General features: G+C 35.7%; 1 protein-coding gene across 1 annotated transcript in view; it reads right to left on the reverse strand.

Moving 5' to 3' along the window:
* The window catches only part of col24a1 (collagen type XXIV alpha 1), a 65,796-nt gene that overhangs the window by 22,852 nt on the left and 22,078 nt on the right, over positions 1 to 20,866 (reverse strand). Inside the window, exons 8-30 of the mRNA XM_077717668.1 lie at positions 20,635 to 20,679; positions 20,191 to 20,244; positions 19,071 to 19,115; positions 17,570 to 17,623; positions 17,035 to 17,079; positions 16,030 to 16,083; positions 15,479 to 15,523; positions 13,767 to 13,820; positions 13,209 to 13,253; positions 12,893 to 12,946; positions 12,728 to 12,781; positions 11,430 to 11,483; positions 10,505 to 10,558; positions 10,372 to 10,425; positions 9,328 to 9,372; positions 9,044 to 9,097; positions 7,510 to 7,554; positions 4,856 to 4,909; positions 2,911 to 2,964; positions 1,618 to 1,671; positions 1,229 to 1,282; positions 414 to 467; positions 213 to 257 (exon numbers count right to left, since the gene is read on the reverse strand). Of these exons, the coding sequence (XP_077573794.1) occupies positions 213 to 257; positions 414 to 467; positions 1,229 to 1,282; positions 1,618 to 1,671; positions 2,911 to 2,964; positions 4,856 to 4,909; positions 7,510 to 7,554; positions 9,044 to 9,097; positions 9,328 to 9,372; positions 10,372 to 10,425; positions 10,505 to 10,558; positions 11,430 to 11,483; positions 12,728 to 12,781; positions 12,893 to 12,946; positions 13,209 to 13,253; positions 13,767 to 13,820; positions 15,479 to 15,523; positions 16,030 to 16,083; positions 17,035 to 17,079; positions 17,570 to 17,623; positions 19,071 to 19,115; positions 20,191 to 20,244; positions 20,635 to 20,679 (1,170 nt within the window). The remainder of the gene's footprint in view (positions 1 to 212; positions 258 to 413; positions 468 to 1,228; positions 1,283 to 1,617; positions 1,672 to 2,910; positions 2,965 to 4,855; positions 4,910 to 7,509; positions 7,555 to 9,043; positions 9,098 to 9,327; positions 9,373 to 10,371; positions 10,426 to 10,504; positions 10,559 to 11,429; positions 11,484 to 12,727; positions 12,782 to 12,892; positions 12,947 to 13,208; positions 13,254 to 13,766; positions 13,821 to 15,478; positions 15,524 to 16,029; positions 16,084 to 17,034; positions 17,080 to 17,569; positions 17,624 to 19,070; positions 19,116 to 20,190; positions 20,245 to 20,634; positions 20,680 to 20,866) is intronic.

Here is a 20,866-nt window from a genome sequence, read left to right on the forward strand (position 1 = left end):
TCTCACAGGTCAGTCTTGGTACTATAATAGGAGGAAACTGACGGGACACTACTCCATGCATGTGTTTTGTTTTGTTAGTTATTTCAAGTGCACGACACAATAAAACAGCAATATGTAAGTTATGTGGATGATTTCTCACATTTTAAAGAATGGTTAAGATGTTAAAAATCTTTATTGTTCTTCGTATAAACATGTACAAGGAATTTGCTTACTATGAAGCCAGTTTCTCCATTGATCCCAGTGTCTCCAATTTTGCCCTGAAAGCAGAAAATATCCATATGAAGACAAAACATCTATAAAAACATAAGAGAAAAAAGAGAAAAAGAAAAAAAAACTCTCAACTTTTCTTAATTGTGTTTTTTTATAGGGATAGTTAACTTTTAAGGACATATATTACGAATTTGCATGTTTACCTTGGTGCCATCAAGGCCTGTTTCTCCCACTGGACCATCATGACCTCGAGGCCCCTGAGGTGGATATAAAGTATCATCCAATGATTAACATGTTGTATCTGTCTTTCACATTCAAATTCCCAGGTTGTTTTACCGCGTTTTGTTCCATCACCAATATTGTCTAAAATCAGGAGGTATTCTTTTTTTCCATTATTATTTGGTAACATTCTACCGTGTGTCCCCAATTCTTTAAATGTTATTCATGGACCCTAATTAATATTTTATCATTCTTAAATAACAAGGATAGCCAAATAGTAAAATGTAGAATTAAAGATGGCTTGAGTGGTTAGCATGTGGGCCTCAATGTTCTGAATTCCTGGGTTCAAATCCAACTCGGTACACCTGTAAGGAGTTTGCATGTCCTCCCATCTTATTTTGTCTCATTTTCTTAACCGCTTTATCCTCATTACATTACAAAAAATGCATGGTAGTTGATTGGACACTCTTAGTTGCCCCTAGGTATGAGTGTGAGTGTGAATAGTTGTCCGTCTCCTCGTGCCCTGCGATCATCGGCTGGCCGATGGGATCCAGCGCCCCCCACAACCCAAGTGAGGATAAAGCGGATCAGAAAATGACTGAATGAATTAAAGATAGTGGCCAAATAATTTTTCCCTTGGTCCAAAGACGTTAGATGGTATCAAAAGCATATATATTTGCCATGAGACTGGTCTGCGCTGTATATACAATAAACACATTTTTTAAAATTCTTTGCAAATAAAACAGGATCAGGGAACAAATATGAATGGATTTACTGTATAAAAAAACTCATATCTTACTCTACGACCCTTTGTACCAGCAGTGCCAGGACTCCCTGTTTGCCCCTGTAAACCCTGTGGGAAAAATGTAGAGCAATATTGGTTGGAAAGATCATGTTAAAAGAAATTGTGTTTATTAAAAACTACCTTTGATTATTTCCTTACGGATTAATGAAATGGGATAAAATTGTTTAGTTTACGATAATGACTCCATTAGAAGGCAAATTAAGAATTAAGTGTGGGTTTCAGGAAAAGTGATCCATGAAATCAATACTTTAAATTAAGATGTTTTTGCAAAGTATATAAATTGTAATTGATATATAACACCTAATCCTGAATAAGAATTAATTTCTTCATACACAAATGTACAGTAATAATGCTAGTATTGGAAATGGGGATATGGCACTTACAGGTGCGCCTTCCATGCCGACATCACCAGGACTCCCAGGCAACCCTGGATATCCCTTCAGCAAAGAAACACAGACAGCAAGCAGTTTCATTGTAGTCCGAGTAAAGTCACGGGGTAGGTTTTGCTTTCACTTGTCCCTATCCATGTTTTCCGTAAAAAAAATGGCATAATCTGAGGTAAGCTCCCATCTTTTCATTTTGACCGATCACGTGTAAACTATACATTAGCCAAGTTAAGTCAAGTTTATTATAGTCCTAAATTAGTGTTTGATCCCAGGTCAGTCCTCACTGTGTGGAGATTGCATGTTCTCTACCCGAGCAAATTTTTGCCCTGAGATACAAGACAAATTTTGAGATACGAGCATACGAGACAGCCAGATGGCCGAGACGCGAGAGGGTGCTTATGATTTCAGCACACTGTATTTCTTGTGTAAAGATCTCTATGAGCACTGGGCGGAGCATGGCATTTTTTCTGTATTGTTTTTGCGCTAGTTAGTGCAAAATTAAGGCAAACACAATGAGTCCAAAGCAAGCCCGTACAATCTAGGTTAGTGCGAAGAAAAGGCATATGATGACAATCGATATTAAGCATGACACAATCGAAAAACATGAGTAGTGTTCGCGTGACTGAGCTGGATCGCCAATATGTATGGAGAAGCAGGGAGTTTACCTCGAAAACTGCGGTGGAATACATTAACCTCTATGACTGTATTCCCAAATCTGAACCCCACAAAGAACTGTTTGGTTTCTGCATGTTCTACCAGTGCGCACACGATATGTTACTCGGTACTTCCACGTCCCCAAAAAAAATGCATGGTAGGTTAATTAAACACTCCAAAATGTCTGCTAATACCAGCAACCTATTCAGGTTGCACGACACAGGACCCCCTGGAGCAGGGACCTTCAAACTATATTGATGTGATGTCAGGTTTTTGTTCCAACTGATCCAGCAGAGGCAGTTTAACCAATTAGGTTTCTTCTGAATTCCTTATAGCAATCAACTCATTATACTTTTTAAAACAGCAGATTGGTGAAAATGTAACATCTTTGGTTGGAATGAAAACCTGTACCCTGTTAGGACACCTGTTATTTTGACTCATAGATAAACATTGGAAGTTGAACAAATGGTAGTGTTATGGACACAGCAGCGATCAATGAGACAATCAAATAATGAAATTATTAAATAATAAACTAGTGCATTGTCAGAATTTTCAGATCTGTTTACATGACAATAAAAGAAAACATTAATAAGTATAATCTGAAAATTTGATTTAATAATTTAACTATGTACTCACTTGTGGCCCTTTCTCTCCTGCGGGGCCCGTTGGACCAGTTGGACCACGGTCACCCTGGGAAACGAACCCAAAAAAATATTTTTAAATTCAGATGCTTTTCTAAACTATGACCTGACTGAATGAAAAACAACAACACACATGCATTCTCATTAAAGAACTATGAAACTGAAGTTCGGAGGGTAAGAGACATAGCTGGTTGGTTTTCACTAGAGCAAGTAGGCGCTTTAAAATCAACAGGTGATCATAATCTTGTCAGTGAGGTGAACACTACACTTAGCGTTATTAAACGGTAGAGATGCAAAACCTTATACCTTGTGAATTTAAGAGGTTTCATGACATATAATGACTTAGCCAAGTTGTATCCAATAAGGATTGTAATATTTTAAAACCTCCAGAAGCTATTAACATACAAAATAAATATTTCATCAGGTGAAAGGAATTTTCATGCTGTCAAAGTGTGATTGGTACGAGTGACTTAACGGGGGGGAGGTTTTGACTTAAAGAGGAATCAACTGACAATTGAGCACCTGCGAAACATGTTCTGACACACAAGGCACTTCTGTATTTAAAGAAGGTGATAAAAGCAATACATTGGAAGAAGTAAATACAGCGCATATAGAAAAAGCAATTATACATATTTTCTTTACTTCGATAAGGCTAGATATATATCATTTTTAACAGGACCAAATTAATTTGGTGAAGAAAACTATGTATCATAATTTTAATAATGTAAGGTGCATCTGACTCTAATCAGCCGCCTGGTTCAAAGTGTTTTTTATAGTTGTACTTAGATTCCTGAAGGTTCTGGACTAGAAGTCACACTTTATTTCATAATTTGGCTGGACCTGCGACTAACACTAAAAAAAGTGTGATTGGTGCCACTGAAAGCATATCTTGTTGTTGTTTTTTTAACTATAGCTATCTGAAAATCTGTTGTCAATGATGCATTTTAAGCTTGCTTTACTCCATTTTACATGAACGTATTTGTTGTTTGTTTCTGATCAAATAAAACATTTCCCTCCCAAAAATGTGAGTTGTACCGTAGTGTAACTGATATATTTTCCTTTTCATTATGTACTTTTATGCTGATCCGACGTATAATTGGAAAAATATGGTAGTATAAGTGACTTTATTGTAAAATATTGTTGCTTAAAGAATTTAATCATGCAAATTTCTTTGACATCTGATAAAAGAGGAAATAATATTAAGACCCAGCTATTGAGATGAACATTATGTTTTTCATGGCCCAGGCAAAGAGCACATTAATCCTAATACCATCGAGACAGGTAAAAATTAGCCAAGAAAGCTAAGACACACAGTGTTGATAGTTTCAGTACATTTTCAATGTCGAAATATTGTTCTTTCTCTGTCTGGGACTCAGACCACTTCACTCCTTGGATCCGAAAAAGCTTTTTTATCCTATAGATACGCATACTACAGCGGGTAGTTGATGTGTGAGGAGTAGGGACAAAAATCTGAGATACTCACATTTAATTGACTGAAATAGTACTGGAATTTGAAAACAGCTATCTTGCCTTCGTTAGGTAAAGAATGGCTTTTATTTACATTTTTCAACTACTATACGCATAATAAATCCTGACTCTTTCCATTAGGATGCACATAATCGAGGTACTGTTTACCTCCTTAACCATTTTTTCAAGTAGCACACGCTTTTGTCCGCCATCAGACTTCACTGTTGGGTCATCTTAACCCTTTTGGTTTTAATCTAAAAATTTAACGATAATGGGATGGACTAGGGCAATAATTGTATCACACTGGTGAATTTTTTTTTTTTTTTATACAGATGTAAAAGTGTTGACTGTTTATCTGAGGCATGTGTCCATAGGCTTCTGGGGCCTCCATTTATGGCTGCTTTACATAATCCTAATTATAGGGCCACTGATGCTGATTGACAGCATAATGATAGTGAAATACACTCTCTTACCTTTTCACCAGGACCTCCAATCATGCCAGATACACCTACAAGGCCTACCGGACCCTGAAGAGAAAGAAAATATGTCAAAAACACAGAGGGAAAGTTGGCTATGCCCATTTGAGAGTCAATCTTTCTTCAGCCGATATTTATTTCCCAACCAATCATGACATGGAATGCAAGAGGTCATAGCAATGCAATGCGTGGTTAGCAATAAGGTGGGAGGGCTTACTAAAGGATAAAGCTACAAGATGATCCATGAAGTGTCAAATTACCAACACAAATTAATTTCAGGATCTGACAGAGGTTACGTTGATTCAATAGATGAATCAATTATTTAAACATAAGAGACAAGGACCAAATAATGACTGATGATGTTTATACTATTTTGTAAATATAAGACGATGAGAATAGATGTAGTACAGAAATGGGGTAATTAAATCAAAGGGTTCTAATTGTTTGTCTACAAAAGTTTAAAACATTTGAATATGCACAATGTTGTCCTGCAGTCAAAAACAAGCATAACGTTATGTACCTAACCTAAAATTGTTGCAGGTAACTGTGTTTTGGCCTTGGTGGGATTACTTTCATTCACACGGATATCATTTTTTTGTTAGTGTCCAGTTCAAATGATGTGTGTTCTACTATGTACAACAAATATTTTGTAAGTCGTTTGTCATGATATATATTATACATTTGGTGAATGGGGGAACGTTTTTTAAGAACAGGGTACATTGTTTTTTCCAATTACGCCCACTCGTGTAAAAAGGCCAAATGTATTATAGAACTTCAAACCCAATTGCTTTTAGGCCATGTCCCCCTGAGAAACATGAATCTAAACCAGATATTTGGGATTTACATATAATTATCGTGGTTAGATTAATGACATTTTCCATTCTTTAATACATTTTCCATATCTTATCGAGGTAGTGTCTACTGGAATGAGCTTTTCTTAATCCACTCCAATTTTTTGAATACCCAAGCCATTCACCAGCCAAAATTATTCACATTTCACATGACATTAACTTACTCTTGTCAATAAAGACTGAAGTAAGGATAAAATGAGCTCACTGGCAAGGGGTTCAATGTCCTACTGTCGTAGAGTGAGGACACAGACCCAAGAATTTAAGATTATCAAAACATCTGATCTCAAAATTAAACCTATATTGCTGCCCTGCAACAGATCAACACCGACTCACAGCTGACCAACCACACAGACCAATGCTGTTATAATGTTTTTCTCTATTACGGAGGGATAAATCTTCTTTGATTCCAATCTAATATCGTGTCTACAGCTTCCTAATATTTACCCGAACAATGTTGCAAAAAATAAATAAAAAATGTATGAAGGTCATCCAAAAAAAAGTAAACTTTGGCAAACTAATATGCATGATGAATATTGTTTTAAGTGTTATCACGATTCCACAAGACACCTGTATTGCAAACATTCGTGAAAAGAGAGATTAATTTTGGTGAAGATATGGGTGAAATTGCAGGTTCATATTAACTTAATATGTACAGTACATAATGATCCAATTTCCAATTCACCAATTAGAACCATTGAGCCTTGGTTGATACTCATTTCTTTAAGGAATTCTTTTGACAACACTGTTTTTATCTTCGAGTACACTTAGAGATTGAATGCCAAAGAAGACTGATTCAACAAACAAATTAATAACATTCTAGTCTGGAACAACTAAATGTACTTATATGGTCCTATTTTAAGTGGCTGCGTGAATGCAAGCTAAAACATGGACCAGACAGTGGCTTAAAACAAATTGAGTGGGAAGCAGTCAAGGCCCTGAAGTTAAGTGGTACACAGTAAACTAACGGCTTAGCATCAATTTGCCTTTACCCAGCTCAGCAAAAATGGCCGATAGTAAAAAAAAGTAGCACTCTCTATATATATTTTTTTCGTTAATGTGAGTAAGACAAACAGCCAACGATTTAGGAGCAAAGTGCTTTAGAAGGGTTGTAGCCTGAAGACATAATGGCTTTCTCGAATCGACCACAAATCCCTTAAATAGAACAAGAAGTGGTACAATATGGCACTGACTATCATTTACCATTGGTTTTCTTTCTTAAGATTTTCAGTATGAAACTTTATCACAAATTTGAGTGCATGCTGGTATTTCACTCTTAACCTTCTCAATCTGTTTCCTGTGCTTGTACTGTATGTACAAATTAAAAGTGTGTTATTGACAAGAAAATGAAAGAACTCATGTTGACATGAATTTCATTTCAGTGGACATCATTTTAAAAAGTTAATCTAGTTTTGTTTTTGGTCATTTGAGTGAAGACTAAACTGGATCTAACTCAAAGTTAGCAAAGTACACTATAAAAAAACATCAGACCAGTTAAATTTTATTTGAGACAGTTTAAGGGACAATTAGCCAAGGGTCTATGCCTCTTCTCCGATAATAGCCAATAACGGTCTGATGAATAGATCTCGTGTTTTATACCTCAATGTTATCTATAAACAGATGTAAAAGCATCATTTGAGACCCCATTTATTTAAAGCTTCAAAGTGTTTTCTGTTAACACTTAAATCTTCTGATATTTGTACTCCAGTAATGATCTTCAGCTTGGTAGGCTGGCTCATGAAAAACTTCAACAGGGTAAGAGTTCATTCTGTTAAGAATATTTCTTGTGTGAAAGAAACTCACTTGTGTTCCGATTTTTCCAAGATTTCCAATGTCTCCTGTCTCTCCCTGAAAGAAAGAAATGTTAAGCAGAATACTGATTCGTTTTTTGGCAATTAAAATGTTTCTTATAAGTGCCACCATCATAACATTTTAGCTCAAAGGTTGAACAATTTCCAGTCTAAAAATAACACACTCATGCCCATACACTAATCAAAAAGAAAGTAATTTTGAGTTTTACATTTACATACTAAATGCATATTGTTAATAAAAAAATCTAATGATAAATTAAAAATAAATAATGAAAAACAAAGTGAGTACATTTGTTTGCAGAAAATGTAATAATGTAAGAATCAATTACAGACATTTGATTGTAAATAGAAGAGTTCTTTTACTTCCATTTTTTCTTTCCTGTTTTGAGCAACTTATCCTCACCCCAGCTAGCCATCGGCAATACGCCCTGAATTGGTTAACAGCCAATTGCAAGGAACAAGGAGGTAATCATTCATGCCTATCATGCATTGTTTTTGGGTGACATGGGTGGAATCTGAAAACCCCCGTAGGCAGGGGCAGAATGTGCAAACTCCACACAGGAAGGTCAGAGGCCAGAAATGAACCTTTAATCTCAGAACTGTGAGGCAAGTGTGCTAGCCACTAACCACAATTCCATGCTTTCTTATTTTTCATAAATGCATTGTAAATCTAGGTAAGACTTATTTACCTTTAAAGTGTTATCATAGCAAATATCTAGTTCTAGATCTCAACTTTACAGGTCATTCAGTGTGACTAGTAATAGTAAAGAGATACCCCAATGAGTTTCATATGGAAACAATGGGTTTCTCAAGAAACCAACGCAAAATGTTTCTTCATGTCCTCAGAATTTCTTCCTTTTAAATCAGTAGTTGTCGCTCAAGCTATGGAGCTTGGAGCACTAGAGAGACCCCCATTGTTTTGCCGCAATATAAGTTAATGTATACCCTTTAACTGCACAGCAGTAATGTGTTTTAAATGTTAAATCATTTTAATCAGTGCTTGAACTGAGTTGGAAAACAGCCATCATGGAGTCTAGATGACTTACAAAACTAATTTTAATTTTTTAAGAAAAAAAACATAATTAAATCACCGACAGAGCTGTAACCAGTTCATTCTGTGAATTTAGTTGTAAACCTTGAAAGGTGTAAAGAAACTTGGGGTAACTTTTGTAAGTAAACAAAGAGACAGTTTTACTCTAATTACCATGACAGATTATTGAAAAATATTGGATAAACACAATATGAAAGAGGGGCGGTGCTCAAGGTACTCCGGTTTCCTCCCACATTCCAAAAATCTGCAGGGAAGGCTGATTGAGCACTCCAAATTGCCTCTAGGTATGAGTGTGAGCATGTATGGCTGTACGTCTCCTTGTGCTCTGCAATTGGCTGGCCACCTATTCAAAATGTCCCCTGCCTGGTGCCCATAGTTAGCTGGGATAGACTCCATCACCACCCGGTACCCTTGTGAGGATAAGCTGTTTGGAAAATGAATGAAAGAATGAATGACAATATTAAAGTAGACTCACTGGGAGACCATCTGGACCAGGTTCCCCAATATGGCCTTTCCTTCCAGGTCGCCCCTAAAATGACATAGAGAACACTGATTCAGTACACATAATCCCACATGTCAAATTCAAAACATGTTTCAGATCATGACTGATTTATCACAGCTCATTTCATTGGCTTAGATAGTAAGATGTATTTTAGTGTTTGTCGTAAGCCCAAACAAAAATAGTGCAAATTATAACACAGTATAAAAGCATGCATGCAAAGTATTTGTCCTAACCCTAAAGCAACTGAGAGTGCTTACATTTGCCCCGGGATTGCCAGATGGGCCAAGTGGTCCTTCTTCACCCTGCAAAAACATAGTAGAATATATCAACTGATATCGAGTATCTGCAGAAACATTAACACACTCTTTTCTTCTCACATTGAATCTTGAGAAAAAAATCATGAGGTGGAATAAAGAGCCGATCTCACGCCAGTATACTCAATGAATATAGAAAAACAATCTAACTAAACAGCCCTAAGACAAAAAAAACAATCAGCCCTAAGGATCAATCCATAGGTCGACCCAGACACTGACAACACAGATTGCGTTTTTTTTTTTTATATTAAGTATCCAAATAAAAAAGCGGAAGACAGGAGATGTAAAATGGCAGAGTAGCACCACCGAAGATGCGAAATTTCAGCGTAGAAGAATTACACGCCGAATAATATAAAAGGCCAAAAAAGGACGACGTCTTGCCTTTTCCGCTTTTGTGTGGATTGGGTTTCGCATTGTGCACATACCTCGTGGAGGAAGACCACGCCGAGCTTATTCCAGCTTTGCTTGGATTTCGAAACAGCTTTAGACATGCCTCCTAAGCATCCCTGGCCATTTAAGGCATCCAGTGAGCGAAAGAAAAAATGAGATATGATGGCAGTGACCAAAAAAGTGATGTCGCTGGATATGCCAATAGCAGGCAATAAGTATACCCATGTAGGACACCATTACAGCATAAATTAATCTGTGTTGCGTTATATCAAGAATGAAGAGGCGAACATTCGGAAAACGGCAACAACATCCTTTTCCAAGGACGCCAAGCGAGTGGTAACCACTAGGAAGAAAAAATGAACTAGGACTATGAGGGATTTATGCAGGAGATAAGGCCATGAAGGTGGCTCTGTTGATAGACAACTTAGCTTATCTGCCATGACATAGGGGGAAATCAACACTTTGCTTGAGAGCCACACTTCTTGTTTGTCCACGAAAAATAATGTTTTAGTTATTGTTCTCCACAAGAAGTTTTTTTTGTCACCCAGTATATCGTAAAAAATATTGAAATTATCAAAACTAATCACAATATCTTACCTGTATTCCGTTAGGCCCTAATGGGCCTTCAAGACCTCTAGCTCCTTGCAAACCCTAAAATGCAACACAGTGAATTAATGGATTTCTTTTTATGTCAGCCCCGATTCAAAACACAGCGAATTTGTTACCATACCTTAGGTCCTGGTTGCCCATTGGGCCCAGGGACACCAATATCTCCAGGAAAACCCTAGAAAATGGCTGAGCATGAATGCAGGAAACTAATTTCTGTGTAAAGAAGTCGTAGGTTGTGTAGGTAAAAATGGTGCATGGTGTTTTTCTAAATATCTATTGTTATGTTAAGCAACTCCTGCTTCATTACATTTAAAGTTTGCACTGATCAGTGTTTATTTGACTGATAGAAATGAAATACCTCCTAATAGCTCATTACAAGAAATAGGGAATTAAATCCAGCGTCTTAAGGCTCTTCCTGTTTTGATGCCACTAAGTTATTTGGTCTTAGATGAAGAGCCAGTCCCGTAAACAACAACAATATTTATGCTACCACCAGGTGGCTAGGCCAGATCAGAAACATTTTAACACAGCCGTGATGGGTGTGGGGCACTCATCAAACCTGTAAAATATACCAATGGAACGTTGGCCCTGGGACTTATTAACAATTTAGTGAGTTTCAATAGCATGTTGAACTTTGAAATTGTTTCAGCATTTAGACCAGTTCTTAACCTGGTTAGACCTACCAAACCCCATCAGTTTTATATGCACATTTGTCAAACCTTATTATAGTGTAAAATAAAATATATATTTCTTTCAAATTCAAGATGAATAAATTTCTCGCAACACTGATTGGCCAAGCAATGTCACGTGGTCATCTGCAGCCAGTGATCCTCAAGAGGGGCATGTTATTGTGTACAGACATGATGCGTCGATGTGTCTTGACTTTCATGGCAAAGGTACCACCGAACGAACCCCTGATACCGACTCACCAAATGCCGAGGGTTCGATCGAACCCAGGTTAAAAACCACTGATTTAGACAATCCATACAAGCAGCTAAACAGGACAAGTAAAAAATATTAAATAAAATACAATTTTAAAATTGTACCTCTGGTCCCGGAGGTCCTGGTAAGCCTTGAAGCCCTATTTCACCAATTCTACCCTGAAAAGACAAAGTTTATGGAAACCTGAAATTGGAATTTCCTGTTAAATTGTGTGTATAATTCTCACTCAAGAGCGCCTTATAATTCAGTGCGTTTTATATATGGACCAATACTAAAATTGTTATCACGCTAAAATAAAAGAAATCAGTCGAAAGGACAACTACGGCAAGCAGCCGCCGACTACTATTTTCTCGTAGATAACGTAGTGACTGCGCAGTGACTGCTGGGATATGGCGTTCTTAATACACCCAGATCTTCAATACAACCAGTATGACGGCGAGCACACAAATTTATATTTAAATATATATATATATATATATATATATATATATATATATATATATATATATATATATATATATATATATATATATATATATATATATATATATATATATATATATATATATATATATATATATATATATATATATATATATATATATATATATATATATATATATATATATATATATATATATATATATATATATATATATATATATATATATATATATATATATATATATATATATATATATATATATCATCGAAATGTACTGCAATTATTATTTATTTATTTTTATGATTCAAAATCTTTTTATCAAAGGACTCAACTCCTTGTTGCCAAAACTACCACCCAAAGCAAGGTCATGAGAATGATGAACCTATTGTTTAGAAAATCTATATTTGATAAGCGGCATCCTTAAATATTTGTTGCTGTCTCACACTGCTCTGAAACACTGTAACATGGAGGTTACTTTCCCCCTTTGTTAAACCAAACCACATTTGTCGTGCTCATTACAATATTACATATTAAGATTTTCTGGTTCTTGCAAGGGAAACTTAGGCATCAAGACGATGCCAACCTGTCACACTGGCATTTGTATTCAATGTAATCCATGAAGAATGTCATGAGGAGCTTCTATGGATGAACTCAAGTCTCTACAATATTTTGGAAAATTAGCTGTGATTGCACCACAAGCATAGGGTCCTATTTTGAATAATATATAAGAAATTAAATTGATGCATTTGATAACATTTTATATACATAAAAACATACTACTATTCCACTCCTTCCATGCCTTGTTTCTGTCTCTGACTCTTAAGGGAAACTGGGATAAAAGAACTTTGGTTTGCAAGCTACTAGAGAAATCTGTCCAGAGATCACATGTTTACATAGGTTTGTCTATAAAGATCAACAAAAACTTAAATGAATATTCACACAAAGATTCAAACATACCGGTGGCCCAGGATTTCCTCTTGGACCAAGAGGACCAGATGAACCAAGAGCTCCCTGAAAGAAACAAAGACATAAACACACTGACAATCATTGCATCAAAAAGGCTTCCTACAAGTAAAAAACATCCGATATGCAAATTTCTTAATCAATTACTAAATTACGTACCTTATCACCCTGGAAACCAATCTCTCCTGGTTCACCCTGTTGACCCACTTCACCCTAAATTTCACAGCATCACACAAAGTTATAACAACACAACCAAATACGGAAATCACTGCAGAATTGGATTTACTATTTCATCAATAACAAAAATAATTGCTAAGCAGTATTGTGACAACTGGCTCATTTCTTGTATTCCTTATTTTATATAGGACTATTACAGTGGACACTAAGATAGGTGGAGGAAATCTAACACTATTATCTTGCATTATTGTCTTCGCCACATCACACACAGATGCAAATATATAAATATTTAGATCACCTTATCACCTTTCAATCCAGGCAGGCCAGCTCGTCCGGCTGGACCCTGCCACAGAGGGAAGAAAGAAAGGAGGACAACAAACAATATATGAAAATTGTAGCTGCATATAATAAAAGATTGTTTCCAATAAAGATCAAAAGAGAAAAACATGACATTTACATTTCGTTTTATCACAGCATTTTGTATTTAGTTCATTGCAGTTAAGTCAAAAACGGCCATGGCCTGAAGGAAGCCACCAGCATCGAATAGTCGCCAAAGGAAGGGACTTTATGAGATAACTGTTTAACAAAAGTCAAAGTTCACTTAACATTTTCTTAGTATCAAGATAGCATTTGCATTGGTGAAAGAAATTGTAGTCACGTGTTTAATTTTGTGTTTTTCATTTTGCATAGTTGTTAAGAAAACAAAAAACAACTGGTAACATTTTCTACAAAACTGTTGTTGTACTTCCCTCACAAACACAAAAATGTAACATATTTGAAAGTAAATTTAAAGTAGGCTGTTTTATTTTACTTACAGTAAAATTCTAAAGCATTTAAATGATCAAAGTGGGTCTACCTTAGTTCCGACCAGACCAGGCAATCCCCGAAGACCCTCGGGGCCCAGGTCCCCCTGTAAAACGAAGGGGATAGACAGTAGAATCTTTAAAACACAATAATACCCACAGCACGACTAACGTAAAAACTAATTTGTTCTCAGATCTAAAAAAAAATCACTAAAATGTCCTAAATCTGTGGCTCTCACCACATCGATTACTATGCTGTCCCCAGTGCATTCTTAATTCCGCAAATCACTCCAATAAACTTTGTTCTCCTTTCAAAAATAAATAATGTATAGAACAATACACAATGGAATCTGACATTTTTCGCACAGAAATGGCAGTTATTGTGACTGAATGCCATGGTCCTTTGAGAACTACGAGTAATTACCAATAATCAAATGCATAAATCGTATTCCATTTATATGACGTCCATTTTCTGCTATTGGTTCTTTCAAAATCGACCCTAAACTTAAATCAGGCTAGTTTGTCATGTGACAAGAGGATTTCAATTTCAAAGTGAAACAACAAACAGGCACCTGATTTACATAAATGCATTTAAGCTATGCGGCAAAAGTAAGTGAGATATTGATTTATTAAACCAAACCATCTCAGTTTACGCCTATAACATAGGGATTCCATCCAGGTTAGGACAATGAAAAATTCAAACATCCTCTTAAATTTAAATACACTTGTAGCATCCTGAAATTTGTTTTGAAATTGGCGCGATGTGGTTATTTTTCCTTTGGCAATCAACCAACACCTCGCTAGCCTCCCATTGGCTATCTCCTAACACCCCATGGCTAAGAGGGAGCTGCGTCTTCACAATGCTTTTATTGTGCCATTTACCCATGTTCGTCATGGAGTGAAACAAAGTGTTTCATGAGTTTTTCTGAGTGTGCTTAATGCAAAGTTATTCTTTCTTTTTCATTATGAGCCACAAGAAAGTTATTACCGGTGTCAGAAAATGAGAAGCAGGCTGTTTTCAATGTGGTTGTGGTCTTGCTCAGTTTGACAATGTATGCCTTGCACATTTTAAGACAATTGTGAAAATGTGTTAAAGGCAATCACTGTTGGACTGATATTTCACCAAACTTAATGCAATTTTAAATTAAGTTGTGTTAATGATGTACAAATGTTCTCTCAGTTGCCAGACGTTTGCCTCATCCCTTAACGAACTTCTCTTCCCTATGCACTCACACTTCAACCTCAATGGAAAATAAAACATTTTCATTCATTCATCTTCCATACTACCCATCCTCGAAAGGGTTGCTGGGGTTTCTGGAGCCTAACCCAGCTGTCTTCGGGTGAAACTCAGACTACACCCTAGACTGTTCGCCAGTCAGTTGTAGGGAACACATAGGGACAAACAACCATCCGCACTCCCAATCTTACAGCCACCAGCAGGATTTGAGCCCGCGCCTCCCTGCACCGAAGTCTGGCGCCTGAACCTCTTCAGGTATTTTTGCATTCATTATTTTATTGGCTTATTCAAAAAGTTTATAATCTTCTTTTCTCTTTCTTCACATAATTCATCAAAATTGGTATAGTTTTATCATTTTTAAAGAGCTTAGAGGTGTCGTATTGGGAAACTTGAAATGGATGAGAACATTTACATGTAAAATTCGACTCTACTTACGAAAAATTCAAGTTACAAAACCTCTGCCGGAACAAATCAATTATGTTATTTGAGATACCAATGTAATTATACCATTGCAAAATACAAACTTACCCTGAGACCCGGAAAACCGGCAATACCAATCCCACCAACAGGCCCCTGTGAAACATCACAGCAACATCCTAAATAAACAGGACGGTTTATACATAAAATGCCGAAAAGTCTAAATTCTTTACACATGAATATGAATTTAAGCCACACACAAGTTACGATTCGGTACATACATCAAGTATTGTATTTTTTGTTAGCCGCCTCCGTGTATAAGCCGTACCCTAAAAACGGCCTGAAATTTCTCTCGTAAAAGATTTGGTCATGTGCAGTACTTTGCAGAACAAATTTAATATGAACGCAATTATAATCCATTTCACAGATAAAAACTACAACCAGGGTACACCATCGTTTTGACTAAACTTATGCATGAATCAATTCAAAATATTGGATGATTAAATCAGTACTCCAATAATTTGTGGAAATCAAAATTTTAATCATCCTCAATAAGTATTGTAGTACGGGAAAATCACATTTAATTGATTGGAAAAAATAATTAAAAGAGAAAATGTCAGTGACCTAAAAAAGAGAATTATGTATGCCAACAAGACACCTACCTCATTCCCATCGGGACCAGTTGGCCCTCGTTCACCAACATCACCCACAACACCCTGAGGAAACAATGCCCAATCAATTGTATGTCACTCATCTCATTTTAGTTTCGGAACCGCTTTATCCTCACTAGGATCGTGGGGGGTTCTGGAGCCTATCCCAGCTGACTGCGGCCCAGAGGCGGGGGACCCTGAATTGGTGGCCAGGCAATCGTAGGAGACAAACAACCATTCACGCTCAAACTCATACCAAGGGGCAATTTAGAGTATCCAATCAGCCTACCATGCATGTCTTTGGAATGTGGGAGGAAACCAGAGTACCCAAAGAAAACCCACAGGATTTTTCGATACCAGGTTGGGCCTCACTGGGTGGAGTTTGCATGTTCTTGCCGGGCTTGCGTTTTGTCTGGGTACTCCAGTTTCCTCTCACATTCCAAAGCATGCATGGTAGGCTGATTGAACACTCTAAACTGCTCCTAGATATGAGTGTGTATGCGTATGGTTTGCCGTCTCCTTGTGCCCTGCGATTGGGGGGCATAAATAAATTTAACTAACAGATAAGGTTTTGATTTTCAACTTGCTAGATGCCTAATATCCTCATTTTTTTTACATTGTTTATCGCATGACAATGTGAACAATGTGCTGAAGTTGAAAATACTGGTATCTCTTAGTCTGTTACTTCATACAGATATTTATAAGCTCAACAAACTGCCCTTTTGCTCTATTTTGTGTTTATTTGTGCTGCTTTACTCACTTCTAGCTCGCTCGTCTGCAAAGCAAACCTTCTTCCTGTTTACATTCTCATAACCAATAAAATAGGAAAGCAGCAGTGCATGGTTTGTAGTGAGAGTTTAGTGTAGTTGCATTTTCTGTTGTATTAATGCAAAGGAATCTGGACCGAAAGAAGGTTATTTACACCTTGAAAGCAATCTAGTATAGATTTACAAAATACATGTATTCAGGGACTATATAGACATTGTATATTTACTCAAAAGTTAAAATGCATATTACCTGCCTGCCTTTTAAACCGGGATTTCCAGGAGGACCAGGTATGCCCTATGAAGAAAGTTGGAGAAAATGTAAAGTTAATCAGTACTAATAGTACTCAACTCAACTAGATTCTGATGCAAAGAGAAAGCCAGTAGAGGAAGATCACAAAGAAATTTTGCCAGAAGAGTCGTTTATGGGAGGACTGGCTAACTCCAACAGGATTCAAGATAATAAATCTGAGTTGTGATGAAAGCACATTACTTTTTTTTTTGTTAGAGCTGCCAGTCTAGGGTGTAATAAGCTTTTCTTCTAAAACAACTCCACTAAGCAAGGCCAGAACTTAGTAATGAACTTTTGATCTCAGATACACTAACCTTTCTCCACTGTGTTGCCTAATTTAATTCCACTATATTTATCCTCTCATAAGCAAAATGGAAAGACTGAGATACACAGATAGTTTTTTCTAGTTTTGTGGTTGGAAATGATTACTTTTCACTGACTCCTTATTCTATGACTGATGTGTGAGAGAACAAAAAGGATTTTAATAGTCACTCACTCTATCCCCTTCTAATCCTGGTGGCCCAGCAATACCAGCAATTCCAATGAAACCCTAGAATATTCAAAAGTCAATATAACATGTCAAAACTTAAAGAACAGGTCAAAGATCCGTAAATTGCAGATTTATAGTTTAGCTAGGTATTTAGCTATGGAAATGGGTTAGTCTTCATATTTAACTATTGCCTATGATACCATTAATCAATGAAGGATGCACTACATTCATAGTGTTCAGGATTAAAGTACATTTACCAACTATAGGTCTGCCATGATTAATCGGCTAATGGATTCTCAAATTAAGTGGCAAATATATAATCACTTAATAGTTTGAAGATACTCTTGACCTAAATAATATCCAAATCCTCTTTTCTGAGTTATGTATGTATAAATACATACTTGATGATAAAGTTGTCTTGACTTGACGTAGCAATAGCAGGCGGTTGTTCAGATATTCTTTTCACAATTTTTGTTTCTAATCTACATTTACACCTTAAGTATTAAACCCAGAGTAACATAATAATAAATAACATGACATAAAATATCTAATCCCTTGAGTGAACTAATTCAATAAAGAACCAGTGATTAATCAACTACAGCAGGCACCACTTATTGTGACCACGGATATTATGGCAAGCCGCTTATTATGACCAATTTGGTACGATCCAGAATTTCTACTTTTAAAATTCTTCGTTTAATATGACCAAATGTCGGATAATATAACCAGCATTTTCTCACTTATTACAGTATAAATAAATGTTCCATCAACTCCACGTAAGCTTGGAAACAAAGTGTTTTTCAGGAGAGTTCAAGTTTTGATGGACAAATTCGTCATTTTTTGCGATATAATATGGTTGGCAACCAATTCAGGGTGTCTGTCGCCTACTGTTCATAGTTGGCTGGAAGAGGCTCCAAAACCCCTGTCGCCCTTGTGAGGATAAGCAGTAAGGAAAATGATTGAATTAACGTCTCTTTTAAAAGAGATGCTTGCCATCCATTTTAGCAATCCTATAGTAAAATGTTAAATCAGCTGATATGCATTGAGTGGTCCCAATTTCAATCATCTTGTTATTGTCCACCAGCCATCTAGATTATGTATTGGTTAGTGCAGAAATTTGGGGTTTGTAGTACACAAAAAACACTGGATCATGTAGAGAGTTGTTTTACAGAACATCAGAAAATGTAGGTAAGAATCATAGGTGCAGTGCCTCTATATATTACAAGTGAATAGACTTCTAACTATGCCTAATGATGTTGAAACAAGAAAAACAAGAAAAACAAGAGAAAGCTTCTTTATATGAGCAATATCTATTTAAAAATGTTAACCTGGACATATTGCTGTTGTAGTTTATGAAATTCTTAAAGATATTCTCGTGTCTTAACACCATCAAGTAGTGCAGCCTCCATTGTTTTTCAAACTAACTCAGCTTTCTGTAGCAAGATTGAAACTCTGTCACTTTGCTAATCTTTCTGGGAAATTAAGTGTTAAATGTTGCAGAACTTACACGAATTCCCTTAGACCCAGGGTTACCTTCTGGGCCAGCAGCCCCCTGCAACAATAAAAGACCGATGATTCTTTTCTCTTACGACAGTGCCAAATATACAAATGGTTAGTCAAACTAATGAATACAGATCAATATTTGTACAGAGAAGAAAAACAGTATAAATATGTATGTATGTATACATACATATATATGTATGTACGTATGTATGTATGTATGTATGTATGTATGTATGTATGTATGTATGTATGTATGTATGTATGTATGTATGTATGTATGTATGTATGTATGTATGTATGTATGTATGTATGTATGTATGTATGTATGTATGTATGTATGTATGTATGTATGTATGTATGTATGTATGTATGTATGTATGTATGTATACATACATATATATATGTATGTATGTAAGTATATATATGTATATATATATATATATATATATATATATATATATATATATATATATATATATATATATATATATATATATATATATATATATATATATATATATACACACACACACATATATATATATATACATACATACATACATACGTACATACATATATATATGTATGTATACATACATACATATGTACATACATATATATATATGTATGTATACATACATACATACGTACATATATATATATGTATGTATACATACATACGTACATATATATACATGTATGTATATATATATATATATATATATATATATATATATATATATATATATATATATATATATATATATATATATATATATATATATATATATATATATATATACATGTACATTTTTTGAGACACACCGTGTATATATATAAAAAGTGTTGTATATCTATAAACTACTCATGACAGATAGAAAAAAATAAGAAGTTTGGGGTACTCGTAAATACATAAACTTCTAACCAAAGTGTAGTAGTGTAATGCTAAATTCTTGAGTGTTTTAAATTACTCAGGCATACCACAGATTTTCTTTCAAAGCTTATTCCTCCAGTACTTGAAATGAATAAGCAGCCAAAATTCTGACTCAGCATGCTCCAAAGAGCAATAAAGAACCAAAGAAAATGCATGAACAAGAACCATATTTTGGTATTTTTCACTGCACCTGCCTGCCAGGGTAACCTTCCAACCCAGCTTCCCCAGGAAGTCCTGGTATGCCCTACAGTAGACAATCATAAAGAGAGGGAAGCAATGAATTAACAGAGAACAGCTAGATCAGATGGATACAGAAAAATAAAAGAGAAGAAACACAAATCAGACGTGTTACCAAAGCTATAATAAATGTGTCCCTTCGGACAGGAGTCACCAAGCCAACTTCATCTGTATCGTAGGGGTTCCTTACTATCGAACCCCTTCAAGCCACCGACTTCTGCTGCTATTAAAAAAAAATTCTATTGACTCCTTTTGTTTTTACTCATTGAGTTAAACACTAGTTTTAACTTTGACATTTTGTCTGTCTTGACTAAATAAAGAACAATTCTTATTATACAACACAGTAGTATTACACTATAGTTTTCCTTTTATATAAAATGCCTTTTATGATACTTACTTGTTCTCCTGGCAGCCCAGGAGGTCCTGGCTGTCCTTTCAGACCCTAGAGAATAGCATGAAACACATGTATTTTGAGTATACATTTTCTGAAACATTAGTAGGCATAAATTGATCTACAATAGAGTTCATTAAATGTAATCTTGATGCTGGTAATGTGCCCAGAGAAATGTGTAGCTTTTTGCCTATTCCCAAATTGATCCTACTCTGGGACACTGCTCTTCCTCTACATG

The sequence above is a fragment of the Stigmatopora nigra genome, chromosome 5 (assembly GCF_051989575.1).
Source record: "Stigmatopora nigra isolate UIUO_SnigA chromosome 5, RoL_Snig_1.1, whole genome shotgun sequence".
Lineage (NCBI taxonomy): Eukaryota > Metazoa > Chordata > Actinopteri > Syngnathiformes > Syngnathidae > Stigmatopora > Stigmatopora nigra.